Source organism: Canis aureus, chromosome 35 (genome assembly GCF_053574225.1).
Source record: "Canis aureus isolate CA01 chromosome 35, VMU_Caureus_v.1.0, whole genome shotgun sequence".
In the NCBI taxonomy this organism is placed as follows: Eukaryota; Metazoa; Chordata; class Mammalia; order Carnivora; family Canidae; genus Canis; species Canis aureus.
The window spans coordinates 5,592,493-5,609,565 of NC_135645.1; the positions used below are offsets into that span (position 1 = coordinate 5,592,493).

Below are 17,073 nucleotides of genomic sequence, written 5' to 3' on the forward strand. Positions count from 1 at the left end.
CGGTGCATGGAGCCTGCTTCTCCCTCTGCCTGTGTCTCTGCCTCTCTCTCTCTCTCTCTCTCTGTGACTATCATAAAATAAATTTAAAAAAATTAAAAAAAAAAAAAAAAAAAAAAACTCCAAAGATCTACTGACTCAGACTCTCTGAGGGGTGGAGCTTGTGTACCTGCATCTTAATTAAGTTTGATCAAGCTCAGATTTAAGAATCGTTGGTGTAGTATGACACAGCTGCATATTCTGTTCAGCCTCTAATCTGTCATAATTTAATAATTTAACAATAAATCATTTCCCTACGATGGTCTTGTTACCAGCAGTGTGGGTTTTTGCAAGAGCTCCTCACTATCACAAGGCCCTTCATCCATTCCTTCATTATTGTTCTCTGCATCCTTAAGAGTTGGGTGGACGCAGGTTTTGCTCAGAGGCAGGTGGTGGTGGTAGCTCTCTTTTTCCTCTGCTAAACAGAATATTATACTTGATTTGTCGTTTCCCTAGGGTTGCTCAGAGTCTGAGGAATTCATTCATACTCATCTCACAAGAGATGACGATAATGTACAGAAAGTCAATTTACTAGTTTCGGTGGAGGACTTGTGTGGTTCAAAAGCAGGAATGGCCCTCCACACAACACAAGCACCCCCTTCGTGGGGAGCAGATCCAGTCAGAGAATTTGAAAGCTGCTTCCTGATGCGTACATTAAGGAAACCTTATGGTTAGGGCAGGAGAGGGAGTGAATTCTGAGAGAAGATCCTACAGGCTCCCAACCCTCCCTGGGTTATCAGTCACAGACACAGAGAGGGCCCACACTGACCAGACTGTCTTCTTTTGTTCTAGAAAACCTTGGGCCACCTTTCTTTAAAGCCCTTGGCTTTTCCTCTCCTGCCTGCAGCAGCCATTACCTCCACAGCCGAACTGGCTCTGGGAAGCCTATAAACTGTAGAGATGGAAACAAACGCAAGGGTTTGGGTCTTGTTACCATGAAGATGGTCATCCTCAGACTGTTGAATGCACCCATGCTACATTTCCCCAGCCATAAGCCATAAGGTAAGCTCCTTAAGCTTAGAGACCAAGTTTACTTCATTCCATAAGAGTTGCTTGATTTTTGTCTACTTGATTACAATTTTGATGTATGTATAGTGTTAAGTCCAAAGAAGGTGTGCAGTAACGGATAACGAGCACATGATCTGACTCACCTTCAGATTTCATAAAGCGCTTAACAGGTAAATGGTGTCCTTTTGTATCTGTAGCAATGTTTGTGACGAGGTCCACTGTGTAGCTCTTATGATTAACTTTGACAAGAGTTGTCCTTTTCTTTGCCTTCCTTGCATTCTCCAATTGCAGATTAGTTATTTTGTCAAAACTATGAAAAGTGCCATTGTTGTAATATTGCCATTCTATAAATTCACTGATAAAATCTGCCTGGGATTTCTGTTCTTTGGCCAATCTAATTCCCTTGATCATTTCCTCAATTGCATTTCTAGCCTGTGTCAAATCGTTGCCAGTTCCAAAAACCTCAATCAAAGGTCTTTCACTGTCCAAACAAATGGCAATATTTAAGTTCTCCTGCAGCTCATTCAATTTGTGATATTCTTTTTCATTAAAGTCTTTGATACACTCATCTTCATTGGTGTAAGGACACAGTTCCTTTGTAATCAGATCCTGTATCCAGGAGAGAGCATTTTTCATACATTTTACATTTTCACCACACACCTGAAAAGTTGCTGATTCTGTTTTCTTTTTCAAAACCAAAGGATTCTGCTTTTGTGGAGACTGACTTGGGGAACTCACAGATGCTAAAACAGAAAAGAAAGGAAGATTAGCTACTTCTCTCTCTTTTTGTCACCATGCTGTACATTACACCTCCAGGAATTAAGTATCTTATAATTGGAAGTTTGTACCTTTTGACCACCTTTTCACCTCTCTTCACCTCCCAACACCAACCTGTGCTTCCTCCGGCAACCACCAATCTGTTCTATGGATCTATGAGTTTGTTTTTTAGATTCCACATATAAATGAGATCAAACAGTATTTGTCTTTCTCTGTCTTATTTAATTTAGCATAATACCTACTAGGTCCATTAATTTTATCACAAATGGCTGAATTTCCTTCTTTTTTATGGCTGAATAATATTCCATTGTGTGTGCATGTGTGTAATACACATGTACATATTATATGTGTGTTGTGTATGTGTGTATAAATATACAATATATTGTTCTATATATATATTTATATATACTATATATATATATAAAATATATCATTTATCCATTCATTTGTTGGTGGACACATAGGTTTTTCCATGTCTTGGTTTTATAAATACCATTACAACGAATATGGGGGTGCAGATATCTTTTATTACTATCTTAAGATAAATACCCAGAAATGGAACTTCTGGATGATATGGTAGTTCTGATTTTTTGAGGAACTTCCATACTGTTTTCAACAGTGGCTGCACCAGTTTGCATTCCCACAAACAGTGCATGAGGGTACCTTTTCCCCATATCCTCACCAACACTTGTTATTTCTTGTCTTTTAGATATTAGCCATTCTATCAGGTGGGGTGAAATCTCTTTATGTTTCCCCGATGATTAGTGATGTTGAGCACCTTTTTATGTGTCTGTTGGCCATCTGTATGTCTTCCTTAGAAAAATATCTATTCAGATCCTCTGCCCATTTTAAAATCAGATTGCTTTCTCTGATTGAGTTGTGTGAGTTCTTCATATATTAACCCTTTTGTATACTAACCCCTATCAGATATATTATTTACAAATATTTTCTCCTATCCTATAGGCTGCCTTTTCATTTTATTGATAGTCGTCTTTGCCATGCAGAAGCTTTTTGGTTTGAGGTAGTTTGCTATTTGTGCTTTGGTGTCAAATCCAAAAACAAAATCACTGCCAAGATTGACATCTAGGACTTACTCCCCATGTTTTCTTCTAGGAGTGTTATGGTTTCAGATCTTTAATCCATTTTGAGTAGATTTTTATGTATGGTGTAAGATAGTAATCCTGTTTCATTCTTTTGCATGTGGCTGTCCAGTTTTCCCAGCACTATTTATTTTAGTTTATGTGCTGCTGAAGCAAGCATCCAAACACTATTTATAGAAGAAACTATCCTTTCCCCATTGTATATTCTTCACTCCCTTGTTGTAAATTAATTGACCACACCAATGGTCCCCAACTTACAATGGTTCAACTTATGATTTTTTCAACTTTATGATAGTATGAAAATGATACACTTTGAATTTTGATCTTTTCCTAAGCTAGTAATGTATGGTGCCATACTCTCTTGTCATGCTTGACAGGGACAGCAAGCTGCAAACCCCAATCAGGCAGGAAATCATGAGGGTAAACAACCAATATCCTTATAACCATTCTGTACCCGTAAAGACATTCTGTTTTCACTTTCATTACAGTGTTCAATAAATTATATGAGATAATCAGTACTTTATTATAAAATAGGCTTTGTGTTAGATGAGTTCATCCAACCATAAGCTAATGTGTTTTGAGCATGTCTAAGGTAGGTTAAGCTAAACTATGATGTCCAGTAGGTTAGATATGTTAAATCTATGTTTTTTACTTACAAAATTTTCAACTTATAGTGGGTTTATCAGGATGTAACCCCATTGTAGGTGAAGGAAGATCTGTATATTCATGGAGTTATTTCTGGGCTCTCTATTTTGTCCCATTAATCTATTTGTTTTTATGCCAATACCATACTGTTTTGATTACTATAGCTTAGTAATGTAGTTTGAAACCAAGAAGAATGCCTCCAGCTTTGTTCTTCTTTCTCAAGATTGCTTTGAATATTAGGGGTCTTTTATGGGTCCATACAAATGTAAGATTCTTTGTTCTATTTCTGTGAAAAATGACATTGGGATTTCGATAGGGATTGCACCGAATCTGTAGATTGCTTTGGGTAGCATGGACATTTTAACAATATTAATTCTTCCAACCTATAAGCATGGTAAATTTTTTCATTTGTGCTATCTTCAATTTCATAGAAATTTCATAGTTTTCAGAGTACAGGTCTTTTACCTTCTTGGTTAAATTAATTCCTAGGTATTTCATTCTTTTGGGATAATTGTAAAAGGGATTGTTTTCTTAATTTCTCTTTCTGATGGTTTGCTAAAGATTAGCTATTTCTCATGTGACATCAGTATCAGGAACATGCATTTCATAAAAATGGTCAACTCACATTTTAATTTAGACTCCAGAGACTGTTGGAGAGAAGCCTGAGATGCTTCTCTTTTTTTCATGCTGTCATAAAACACGTCCAGTAGATGAGGCAGAAAGATGACAACTTTAACTTTTTTCACAGACTTGAGCATTCCTTTCTGTATAAAGTCTTCAATGGCATCAATTATGGCATCAGCAACCTTATCTGGGTCTTTTTGGGCTTTTCCTGGAAAGGCAGATAATAAAACTGGGGGCTGGGGAGAAGATCCAACTGGGAAGGCTGAGAAATAATTTGGTGATTCCGGCCCTCGCAGAATGAATGCCCACTGCCCAAGTATTTCATCATGGGCTTTTCTAGCAATGTATGAGCAAACACTTTTGAGGTCCTAGAAGCACTGGGGAGTTTCTCTTCCATTATGTCAGGAAGCCAATAGCCCAACAACGAACAAAGGACCCAGAAATCTAACTTTTGGTATCAGCTGCTCATATCTGCTCTGTCAAGTTGCCTTAGCTCACTGTGTTCCTCTGTGTTACAAAGCGCAATTAACCTTTTTGGGCTCATTAATGTCTTCAAAAGGTCCATAAAAAGCAAAAGATGCTAATATATGTTGAAATATCATGCTCTTTAAAAAGATATTTTTTCTTTTTTGTTCAGTCACCTGACTATATTCATGTATCCTTATTCTTCCAGATGTCTTTGGGGACCCAATTCCAGCTAAGCTAATTTTGTAAGATACTTGGAGCTGTTAGCTATCTGCTATAATCTATAATAATTTGCACATAAGTTATCCATAAGCATCTAGGAAGTCTTTTCCAGCTAGTCAGTGAGATTTTAGCTGATTTGCTGGGTTCAAGGTGGCCACCTGAACAAGACTTTTTCTTTTTCCAGCGTATTCCACATCTTGTTTCTCAAGCCTACTGTCTAGGTAAGACCAGGAAAAGTCCCATGAAAAGCCATGGAAGCAATCACATACAAATTTTTCCTCTCATTTAAACCACCCACAGTTTTGCTTACTCCCTTAGGGGCTGCCTTGGGGTGAGGAGCCACCCTTACCGAGACTCTGCGTTAACTATATTAACAGCACCAGAGCAAAGGAAAGGTGGACACCTCGACATCCAGAGATTACAAACCTGTCCCAATGGCTGGGAGGCAAATGGATGAGTAATTCCGTTTTTCACACTCTTGCAAAACAAAGGAGATGGATTTCTTGACATCATTTCCACCAATGACGTGAATGATATTCTTGCATTTCAATAATCCACCTTCTGTAACTATATAATCACTGTTGCCCGTTTGAGCTGGGAAACATAAGACAGAGATGCAAAATTAGATACAGAACCCACTCTCTGGGTGTTTAGAAAAAGCAAAATGTTTTGTTTGACACGTAAAGCATTTTATGTGAAAAAAGACTCCTAACTATGGTCTTTGAGGAATATTTCTTCTATTTTTAAGTGTGAAATTACTTTTTCACTTCTAATTGTCTATGATTAGAATTCTTTGGTCAAATATATGGTTTTAAGATTGACATGTTGTCTCCCCAGTCCCAAGGCTTTCCTCAGCCTCTCCAAAGCCTCCCATATTCAGCATTCCACTTACAATTTTGAACCAAAAAACAATACTGTGCCTTACCTAGGAGAGAGCATGCCATTTCCACATTTTGTCCAGCACATTTTAGAATTGCTTTGGACACTCCTACAGGAGAGAAGCAAGAGGGTTACAAAAATGAATTTTTAAAAAAATCAAAATAGTGGGGCACCTGGGTGGCTCAGTGGTTAAGCATCTGCCTTGGGCTAAGGTCGTGATCCCAGGGTCCTGGGATCCTATCCCACAGTGGGCTCCCCACTGGGAGCCTGCTTCTCCTTCTGCCTGTGTCTCTGCCTCTCTCTGTGACTCTCATGAATAAAGAAATATTTTTAAAAATCAGAATAGTACATCTGGATCAGAAAGATTGCTTCATCATCTAAAAAGCTTTCTCAATCATCAAAGAATCCTATAACGTGGGTATTTCTGATAAGAAAGAAGAAAAACTTATAAATAAACTGTTAACCAATTATTAGAAACCATGTCAAAATAATTTTAATATTGTTAATATTAATAAGCCAAATTTGTAGAAACCAGTTTGGTGATAGCAACTGTAGGATAGCTGACTATTAGACTACTCAAAATCCTACAAGTGAAGCACCTGCTTTGAGATTAAATGTCTTCGATGTTGAATTTACGATCACATCTGCCTCTTCTTTGGTGATATCTCCAGAGGCCACCTGGAAGATGATGGGACCAATCTTCATTTCGTGCATGTCTACATTTGGGCTAGACACAGTCCCATAGGAACCTGAGAAGAAAAGAAATGGAGTCCCCAACGAAGTCAGCAACAGAAGAACGACCTAGATCTCAGACTCCTCAGATGCATTCCTCTCATACTTCTTCTTCCCCCTCCCTGTGATCTCCAGCCTTTAACCAGCCCTGACTCTGAGCTCCAGTGATTGCCAGTTTCTGGGAAAGGATTATAAAATCTAACACGTATCAAATGTGGACTTCTGCTGCTGGCCAAGGTAACGTCAGGACCCCAAGCACCTGTCCCACTCATGAATTATAACTAAAAGTGCAGGATAAATACGAAAAGCCACTAACTGAGACCTGAAAAGTAAACAGTGGGCAGGCTGGGGGAGGGAGTCGAAACTTGAAGAAGCCACCTGTAAAGGGGAGGGAGAGTTTCCCATTTTATTTTGTTTCAAAAATGTTCCTCTTTTCTCCTGAAGGTGGCCCCAGTTGCAGAACTATGCAGTAAGAATCCCCACTTTTGTGGCCAGAGGATTAGAAAAAGAAAATGGGTCCCTGTGAGCTGAAAAGTATGAGAAGGAATCCTCATGATTGTCCCTATTTTTCCTTTTCTAATTCAGGCCTTGCCTCAAGATGAGCCCAGCTGCAGAACTCCACAGTGGCACCACAGGAAGCTAAAACTCTGAAAAACACTCGGTCCTTTCTGTCCAGAAGAATCAAGAGGAAAGGCCCTTATGGTCTGAAAAGCGTGTATGTGGGGGCGCCTGGGTGAGTCAGTCAGTTGGGTGTCTGACTCTTGATTTCAGCTCAGGTGATGATTTGAGGGTTGTGAGATTGAGCCTCATGTGGGGCTCCAAGCTCAGCAAGGAGTCTGCTTGAGATTCTCTCTCTCCCTCTGCCCTTCCCCTTCTCCTGTTCTCTCTCTCTCTCTCTCTCAAATTAAAAAAAAAAATTCTTAAAAAGAAAAGCATGTATTTGTGTGTAGGGACAATACCTGTGGCTGGCTCAGTCTTTCTCTCCCTCTCCCTCTTCCTCTTTCTCTCTCTCTCCACTGTGCCCACAAGGGCAACCCTTACCACACAAAATTATGAGGCAACTGAACAGGCAGCTTAAGCTCCCAGAGAACCCTGTCTGTCTGGACAGAGGACCTAGAAAATGGGCTCCCTTGAGCCAGAGAATGTAGGAGTCCCAGACGGAAGAGCTGGAGAAGGTAGCCAGTATTCCGTGTATGAAGTGGGATAAATCCGAGCTCACCTGGAGTTGCACATGTGGGGCAGATCCAAGCTACATAGCAAAGGCCTTGAGAACTAAATTACCATTGAAACTGCTGCCTGTGAGACATCTGAGTTGTTCAGTAGTTGAGCATCTGCCTTTGGCTCAGGGCATGATCCCGGGGTCCTAGGATCGAGTCCCGCATCGGGCTCCCTGCATGGAACCTGCTTCTCCCTCTGCCTGGGTCTCTGCCTCTCTCTCTGTGTCTCTCTTGAGTAAATAAATAAAATCTTTAAGAAAGAAAGAAACTGCTGCCCACACAGAAGGTGAGACAGAGCACTTAGAATGAACTTAACTGACTGCTGGCTAAAACAAACCAATCACCATTTTCCAATAGATTTCCATAGGAACCAAGTTTCACAACATAATATTTAAAATGCCCAGTCTGTAATCCCGAATTGTTTGTCGTATAAAGAACCAGGAAAATGTGACCAGTTCTCAAGGATTGAGATCATCAATTACAGATGCTAATCTCAAGATGATCCAGTTGTTGGAATTACCTGACAAAGACTTTAAAACATCTGCTGTAACTATGCTCCCTGAGGTCAAAATAAATGCAGTTGAATGCATGAAAATGATTTGGAAGGAATGGAAAAATAGAAGGCTCTGCAGTTTATAAACTACATTTTTAAAAAAAGGAACCAAATGGACATTTTAGAGCTAAAAAATACAGTATCTGAAATAAAAAAATTCACTGGATTGGCAGTGGACAGAGAAAAGAGCCCATGAACTTGGAGGTGGATCAACAGAAATTATCCAATGTGATGAAAAGAGGGAAAAGAGATTTTAGAAAGGAAAAAAAAAAGAGACAGATGCCGGGGACCTGTGGGACACTATCAAAACACCTCATATTCATGTTATTGGGGCACTGGAGAAAGTGTGGTATGGTAAAATGATTAAAGAAATGAGTGAAAAAGCCCCAACTTTGATGGGAAAACACACATTCAGATTTAGGAAGCCTCAGCAAACTCCAAACAGGAGTTTGGATAAACTCAAATATAGCAACGGCAGATCTGACACAGGAGAAGCATTTGGTTGGTGGTGTCTCTTTAAATGTATCTATTTCTGAAAACACATGTGACATTATCCTTAGAAATTACAGCCACATCACCACTTACAAGCCGTGCAGAGACTATATAATTTTGCCTGCCTACTCTTTCACTTCAGACCACATAAGCACACCAATGTCTTACATACTCAGGGGTGTGGGATATAATTTAATATCTTCTTTGTCATTAACTGATTCCTTCCTAAAAGGCATCGCTACCGTCTTTCACTGAATAGTTATTTAGCAACTAGAAACAATTTATCATCTCACAGCTTTACGGAACCTTGTGCATCTTCAGCCTTGGGAATTGTGTCACTGACGACATTTCCATTAGTCCTTCTGGCAAATACATGTGAAAATGCCTGTAAATACAAAGACAATTTTGACCACTGCAATCCTCAGTAGATGAATAAATTTGATTCATCAGGGCTTTCAATCTTGCATGCACACATACTTAGAAGAGAACAACTCTGAAAGTGTTATTTTCATTATGGATTTTTGAAATTATAAAAATAATACATATAATTCTGTTTTTACAGATTCATTCTAGGAAAACTATTAAAATATGTGAACTAAGTTATAAATACAAGCATATTCATTACACACTATGTATAGCAAAGAAAAGATAAAAGTTCAAAAATCCAGCAGGGAAATGGTTAAATAAACTTTGGTATATCCATGTGTTGGAACATTTAACAGACACCAAAAATCTCATTTTCAAAGAATTATTAATGGAATAGAGAAATTCTTTTTATACTATTAAATGAAAAAAATGCTATTAAGTTGCATTATATAATCCCACTTTTTAAAAAGATTTTATTTATTCATTTGAGGGAGAATGAGTGAGAGAGGGAGAGCAAGAGATAGAGCACAAGTAGGGGGCAGGCAGAGGGAGAAGCAGACTCACTGCTGAGCAGCGAGCCCCGTGTGGGGCTTGATCCCAGGACCCCATGATCATGACCCAAGCCAAAGGCAGATGTTCAACTGACTGAGTCACCCAGGCATCCCTGTAATTGCTTCTAAAAGTACACATGTATAAAAGAAGACGAAATGCAACTAAAAGAATGTATGCATTTTGTGTGGTTCAAAGTTTCTACAATGAATATTCTTTTCATAATCGGTAAGAGCAAGTACCTTGCCAATTGTAAAAAACAACCACCACAACAACATAGTAGTAAAAGAAAGATAGTCAGGGATCCCTGGATGGCGCAGCGGTTTGGCGCCTGCCTTTGGCCCAGGGCGCGATCCTGGAGACCCGGGATCGAATCCCACATCGGGCTACCAGTGCGTGGAGCCTGCTTCTCCCTCTGCCTGTGTCTCTGCCTCTCTCTCTCTCTCTCTCTCTCTCTGTGACTATCATAAATAAAAATTTAAAAAAAAAAAGAAGAAAGATAGTCACATAAGACAGCAACACTTCCATTTTTTTAATTTTAATTTGTCCCAGGAGAGGAATCACTAGAAAGTAGTTCTCTCTGGAGGACCCTAATCCTAGGGTTAATAAACCTGTGAATTTCATTTCTTTGCCTGGTAGTGACATCCTCAAATCATCACTTTCTTTCTCCTTTGAAACAAGCAAGAGAGATTTAGGGGGAGGAAAAAAATAAGTATAACTTCTTTGCTAAAAGTTGATCCAGTAATGGGAGGTAGACACAGGGAGACTACAGAACCAGGATCCCAGCTGATGGGCTCTCAGGGGTGGGGAGACAGCAGGCAAGCTCCGTGTGTAAAAGAGGACAGCTGGTTGATGAACTCGCTACAACTGAAGATGGTTCTGGAATTCCTAGTTCCAACTCTCCTATGCCCATGGGGATGTCCTGACATTATTTATAGACAACCGTTTGTCCTCCTATTTAGAGGACTACAACTTTTATATTATGTACTAAACTTTCTAGGTTCCTATGAAAGGGAATCCCCTAGATTAAAAAACGATTAAGGGATGTCAGCTCTACTGCAATATATGGACCTTATTTGGATTCTGATTCAAACAAACAAGCTATAAAAACAAAATAAGATGCCTGGAAAAAAAAAAAAAAAAAAGATGCCTGGGTGGCTTGGTCAGTTATTCAACTGTGTTGGGCTCTTGGTTTTGGCTCCAGCTGTGATCTCAGGACAGGGACTTGGGGTCGTGGGATCCGGCCAGGGCCCATTACAGGGATCCACGCTCAGGGAGTCTGCTTGAGATTCTTTGTCTCCCTCTCCTTCTGCCCTCCCCTACATGCACGTGCACACACACACTCTCTCTCTCTCTCAAATTAAATAAATAAATAAATAAATAAATAAATAAATAAATAAATAACAACCCCTCCAAAAAAAACAAAACAAAATGAAGCATTTATGAGACAATTGGAAATTTGGACATTGAATTGACAACAGAGGAAATAAGGGACTGATTTTCAATTTATTTGAAGTGTGAAACAGTATTGTGGTTATGTTACTTTTTAAAAAGGATCCTACTGTTTAAAATAAATACTGAATTGTTTATAGGTAAAGCATATGTCTAGGATTTGCTTGGAAATAATATAGGAAGAAGGGAAATAAATGGAGGTAGAGATGAAACATACTGGCCATAGGTTGATCATTGTGAAGAAGAGTGATGGGTACAAGGCAGTTTATTATGGCATTTTGTCTACTTTTACTTATGTTTGAAGTTTTATTCTTCAAATAAGTTAATTTTTTTAATAAGTTAAATTTTTTTTCTGTATCCATAAATTTGCTGCTTGACATTTGCTGTGCTGCAACTAGTCTACACCACTCCTTTACTTTCCTGTACAGAAAATACATGAAAGAAACAACCTAATAGACCCACCAAGAAGACATTTGAGAACAGTAGGGCTCAGCTGCCCAAATAACCAGAAATGAGTGAGACTGTACCTGAATATTTTCATGATCATTCGGGTGCAGCAGAAATTGAACCTCTTGTAAAGCTGCCAGTTGAGTCTTGCTACTAAATGTTAGCACTTCTGAAGTTATTAATTCAGCAAAAATAGTTTTAGGAAACCCCAAATTTCCTGTTCCTATTGCTGGAAATGCAATTGATCTTAAGGACAGGCTCTCCGTGATTTCCAGACATTTTCTGATTATGTCTCTCATGATCTGAAAAGCACAAAGCACATCTTTATGCATCTTTCCTAGAAAGGGGAGTTAGAACAAAAATGATGAGAATTTAGCAACTTTAACTATGATCTCTGTCTACTCCTCTGCTCTCAAGAGAGGCTAAGGGCAGGCAGAAAAGGAAAGGCCAGACAGGAGTAGACAAGGAAAAAGAAAAGGAAACCTCAGAGGCCCTCTGAAAAGATCCAAACTCACTTAGCAACAAAGGAAAGCAGCAAAACAACTACTGCTCTGACCCTTCATTCTCTTCCATTCTTCACGCCCTCACCTTGCTATCCTCACGGAAGACGTGTCATCTTCAGTAACTCTTCCCTGAGCCCCAATAATGATTGAGCACTATAGTCCATTTATATTATTAACTAGTCTCCCCGGGAGAAGTCAGCCACGGCTGAAAGAAATGGCCATAGTGATAGAACGTCCTGATAATGTGACAGACGGAGAGGATCCAACCTACATGATACTGAGAGGAGGATCCCAAGAGCTACCCAGTTTCCCAGAGAACCGCAAACTTGGCCCTACCTTTTGTGAAGACGTGCTGCCCTCTTCCCAGTCCGGAGCCACCACGTGAAGCACGTAGCGACAGTGCAGATCGCATCCACTGGTTTGGAGAACTGTGCCCATGCCAACAGCCACTGCTCGTCCCACCATGTCCAGTTCCTCCTGGAGCTTTGGCCCAGCTTTTTCCAAGAGGGCTTGGGAAAGGAGCCCTCTATTAAGCTTGAGATTCACCGGAACGGAGTTGACAATAACGTCAGCCTTAAAGACGAAACCAACTTGTTTCAGATGCTAACAAAGAGCATTCCTCAGGGTTTACCATATTTAAGCCACTGGGTTTGGCACTACAGTGGGGAAACCATGAAGATTATTTTCAGAGACTGAAATGCCACCCAAGGCAAAGTCGTGCTAGATATTTATTTAATAACACTCCGGGGGCAGCCCGGGTGGCTCAGCGGTTTAGTGCCGCCTTCAGCCCAGGGCCTGATCCTGGAGACCCAGGATCGAGTCCCATGTCAGGCTCCTACATGGAGCCTGCTTCTCCCTCTGCCTGTGTCTCTGCCTCTCTCTCTCGAATAAATAAATGAAATATTTAAAAAAAAAAAAAAAACACTCCAGGACAGCAGAGAGCCATCAAAAATCGATATATAACTAGTACAGGGTTTCTGAAGGAGAGCAGAGCCAGTGGCTGGTGGGGTCTGGGGCAGGAATCAGTGCACCAGGCAGAGGGAGACGGGCTGTCACCTGGGAGGGAACCTGCACAAACACAACCCCGGGAGGTCTGAGCTGTGGTCAGACTGGTTGGACCTGACAGAGATGTTCTAAATTGGGCCAGATGAAGACGCCAGAAGACCGGAGAGGGGACGTGAGCAAGTGATTTCCAAAGCTGCCCCTCATGGGTCACCGAGGAGTGATGACCCTGGTTCAGTGCCATTGACAAGACTCCCATCCTCTGCTCGGATTTTTCTGTATCCGCTCTCAGTAAGTTTGGCAGGAAATTAACTTCAGATCTGCCCAAATATGACAGGTGTAAAGGCACTGCAAAAAGCACAAATGTGGAAGTGGTGACCCTGAGCGTAGATGTAAGATATTGCAGGTTTTCACATCGGCTGGAAACCACTCGCAGGTCCCGCCATAGGCTGGCCAGTCTCTGTTGGTAAATGTCTCAGTGAAGTTGCCCAGTTTTCTGAGGAAGCCCCACCTGAGAGGCTGGGTCAGGGGGGCACGGGGTCTCCCCCTGGGTCCTAGCCGCCTCCACCCCACCCCCGGGACAGGCTGGCTGGGGTCCCAGCACCGCCGTGGTGTCCTGCAGGCGGGGACACTCACCGCAGCTCTCTGTGCATCTCCTTTCACCAGCAGGACCCTCAGATTGCCCTGGGAGAGCGACACCTGTCCGCTTGCATGGACACCTGTCGGGCCGGGCTGCACGGCGGCAGGTCCAGGGACCTCGGCCAGCGCTGTCACAGTGTCCGCGAAGGCCTGGACGGTCTTCTCCGCTGTATCCACCAGGTAAATCTCTTTCAGGGCGTGCCCATCGTGGCTCAGCTGGCAGCTTTCCTGGACGGCCAGAACGATAGTCCTGACGCACACGGCTAAGGGGAAGCCGAAGAGTCCGGAGCTGATGGCAGGGATGGCCACGGACCTGCAGCCGTGCGCCTCGGCCAGACGCAGGCTCTGCTTCACAGCCGCCTTGAGCTGGGACACGCACCTCGAGGCCTCGCTGTCCTTCCACTGGGGCCCCACGGCGTGGATGACCAGGCGGTAGGGCAGCTTCCCCGCCGTGGAGGCCACGGCGCCGCCCACAGGGACGGGGCCCGCCGTCCTCAGCAGCCGGCTGCAGTCCTCCTGGAGCGCGGGGCCTGCTGCCTGGGCCAGCGCGGCCGCCAGGCCCCCGCGGAGCTGCAGGTCCCCGCTGGCGGGGCTCACCACGGCCTGGGCGGCGGGGAAGCGGGTCAGGTCGCCCCGCTGCACGGCCAGGGCCACCCCAGGGCGCAGCTCCACCAGAGGCAGGCCCCTGTGCGCGTCGCCCCGGCCCGCCGCCCCTGCGGCCTCCTGCAGCTCCAGGCAACAGCCGAACCGCCGCTGGACCTCGCTTCTGTAATAGGGCGCCTTCTCCCGGAAGAGCCGGCTGGCCCCCGGCGTGTGCACCTGCAGGCTTTCCACGCGCACGGCCTCCCGCACCTGGCCCAGGAGACTCACGCCCTCCAGGACCCTGGCCTGAGGCCCGATCAGCAGGACGCCTTGGGCCCTGTTCTCCGGATTGAAAATGACCTGGACGTTTGTCCTCTTCATCTTCTGCCAGCAGAGCTTCTTCTCTCTCCTCAAGTAATCAATGACGATGGGAGGCTCGATTTCGATCAGTCGCTCTACCCTCATGTGCTTTTCCACAAAGCTGAACAGCAAGCTGTAGGTTTCATTCACTTGGCTCGTGCAGCCGGCGATGACGACCTCGGCTTTGGTTTCTGAAGTGAGCTCGTCGATGATCACAGTCCTAGAGGGCGAATTATGTCTCCTGTGCAAACTGTGAGTGAGCCCTTTCCATTTCCTGCCTTTAAGAACTTCCCCGTCCTTAAGGTCCAGGCGCTTGTAACTTAAAGCAGTGACCATCTGCTTTGCGGCATCCGATAGGACTGCAGAGGAATAGCCGGTTAGGACGACAGCTGTACCTGCTAGCTCATAAACTGCAAGAATTTTCTGTGCCACCAAAAGAGACTTCGAAAATTCTACACAGTCTACTTGTTGCAAAAACTGGAAAATCTCAGGGGGAAGCTCGATGCTTTTTTGAACCATGATGTCCATCTTCTTCTGTATTTCACACTTTGCTTTATTCACATCTGCGTGGAGACCCTTGAAGCACATGTGTTGAGAAGCTTTGTCGTAACACATCTCCACCTCTGGGCACTCAGTGCGGAGATGCTCTAGGGCGTTGCTGTGACACAAAAGAGAATACCTTCCGGGAGAAAGAGCCACTTTTTCCTCTAGACTTTGCTCTTCTCTCTTAATTTTTTGAACGGTACTTTCTATTAATTCCTTGATTTGTGGCTCCACGTTCTGTACATCCTCTGATTTCCCCACTAAGGTTACAGTCCCTGTCAGTGTATCAAACTCTATCAAAATCCTGTCGTCTTCTAAATGATTTCTTACGGTGTCCCACACCGTGGGGTCCACAGTAAGCGTAGTAACTTTATACTTAGACCTGATGCTAGAGAATGCCATGGAAACATCTTCCCTCCAGGTCCTGATTTTCAGTCTACCTAGACAGAATAATGTGGTCGCAGGTCTGATAGTAACTTCAGCACTGAGTTTAGACCATATTAGTTCACAGTGACATCGTCTCGCTTCATCATTTATCTCCTTGATCAGATGATTCTTTTGCTGCAAGAACCTCCATAAGGGAAGATCTAATGGTTCTCTGAATGGTGCCGGAAGCTTGATCAGAGGTTTTTCCTTTCCGTACAAGGCTGTGCCCAGAGAGGTATAGTACGGAAACACAGAGAGTGGCATATGTTTGAATTCAAGTTTCTTGGTCATGATGGTGTGTAACACTTAAAAGGAAAGAAATAAAATTATTCCAGTGTGATGTTTCAAGTGAAAAAAAAAAAAAACACTTCACTATTAGAGGAAAAAAGAATCCTAATGATTGTAAATCTTTGATGTTATAACGTGCTATTAGAAAGCAGCACTACTCTCAAAGTGCTCAAGTGTAAATTGATTTTTATTAATCCTACATAGGTATCCTTTGTTTAATGGAATACTTTTCAACCAAGATCACTCTATGTTGAAATTCTGTTAAGTAAATTCTATTTTCTGTTTTCTGATAACACTGATCTATCACCACCAGGCTAACAAATAGATAAGAATTTGTTCACAAATATGGGGGTCATGTTTGCCCTTGTGCAAAGAATATTCTGGTGCTCAAAGCAAAGCTCGTGTAAGAATCATGATATACGCTGCTTCTTGCACAGTCTCACAGTTTTAGGCTTCTTAGCTGATTTATTCTAGTAATCCCTCTAAGAGAAAGAGCATAATAATAATTATCAGAGCTTACCATGTGTCAGATGCCATTCTAAGTTCTTTCCACATACTTATTTATTTAAGCTTCTCAACAACTCTTTGAAGTAGAGGCACTATTATTATCACCCCTATTTACAAATGATAGAACTGAGGCTAGGGAAGGTTAGGTAACTCAGATGGGACCATGTTAATGACAAATATCTGAGCTAAGATTTGAGCCAGTATCTGTCTAACCCTAAAACCCACACTCTTGCCCCTTTACCAGGGTTTCCAAACAAGATAGGCTCATGGTCGTTGGAGAACCCAGCTCTGGGGACTTGGATTCAGTAAGTCCTGCCCTTCCCCTTGTCCTTGCTATGATCCCCCTCCTGCCACTTCTGCTGGGGTGGTCCCTAGGGTGGGATGTGTGTGTGTATGTGTGTGTATGTGTGTGTGTGTGTGTGTATGTGTTGGGGGGTACTCTTCTTTCCCTTGTGTTAGTTATTAGGTGAAAAGGGTCTAAGAAGGAAGATAATTAGAATGAATTCCAGTAACACCTTGGATTAAAATAGCATCCTTATAGAAATATGTGAAAAATAACTTCACCTTGTGCATGATTGTCTCCTAGGCCTGGAGCCGGATGTCACAAAAAGAACATGGCCTTCAGAGGCCAAGACACATAGCTGGAACTTCCCAACATG

At 42.5% G+C, this 17,073-nt stretch overlaps 1 protein-coding gene across 6 annotated transcripts in view; it reads right to left on the reverse strand.

Annotated features, from left to right (window-relative positions):
• Window positions 1-17,073, reverse strand: part of PARP14 (poly(ADP-ribose) polymerase family member 14) — a 35,013-nt gene that overhangs the window by 2,055 nt on the left and 15,885 nt on the right. For 3 of the 6 annotated variants that reach the window (XM_077884454.1, XM_077884455.1, XM_077884457.1), the window contains 9 exons: window positions 13,706-15,924; window positions 12,404-12,640; window positions 11,645-11,866; window positions 9,057-9,135; window positions 6,356-6,505; window positions 5,803-5,865; window positions 5,304-5,471; window positions 4,192-4,398; window positions 1,188-1,787 (listed from right to left, as the gene is read on the reverse strand). In XM_077884454.1, the coding sequence (XP_077740580.1) occupies window positions 1,188-1,787; window positions 4,192-4,398; window positions 5,304-5,471; window positions 5,803-5,865; window positions 6,356-6,505; window positions 9,057-9,135; window positions 11,645-11,866; window positions 12,404-12,640; window positions 13,706-15,924 (3,945 nt within the window). Of the gene's footprint in view, window positions 1-805; window positions 929-1,187; window positions 1,788-4,191; window positions 4,399-5,303; window positions 5,472-5,802; window positions 5,866-6,355; window positions 6,506-9,043; window positions 9,136-11,644; window positions 11,867-12,403; window positions 12,641-13,705; window positions 15,925-17,073 lie in introns of those variants that run through there. The other 3 variants (XM_077884456.1, XM_077884458.1, XM_077884459.1) reach the window with 3 other exon arrangements.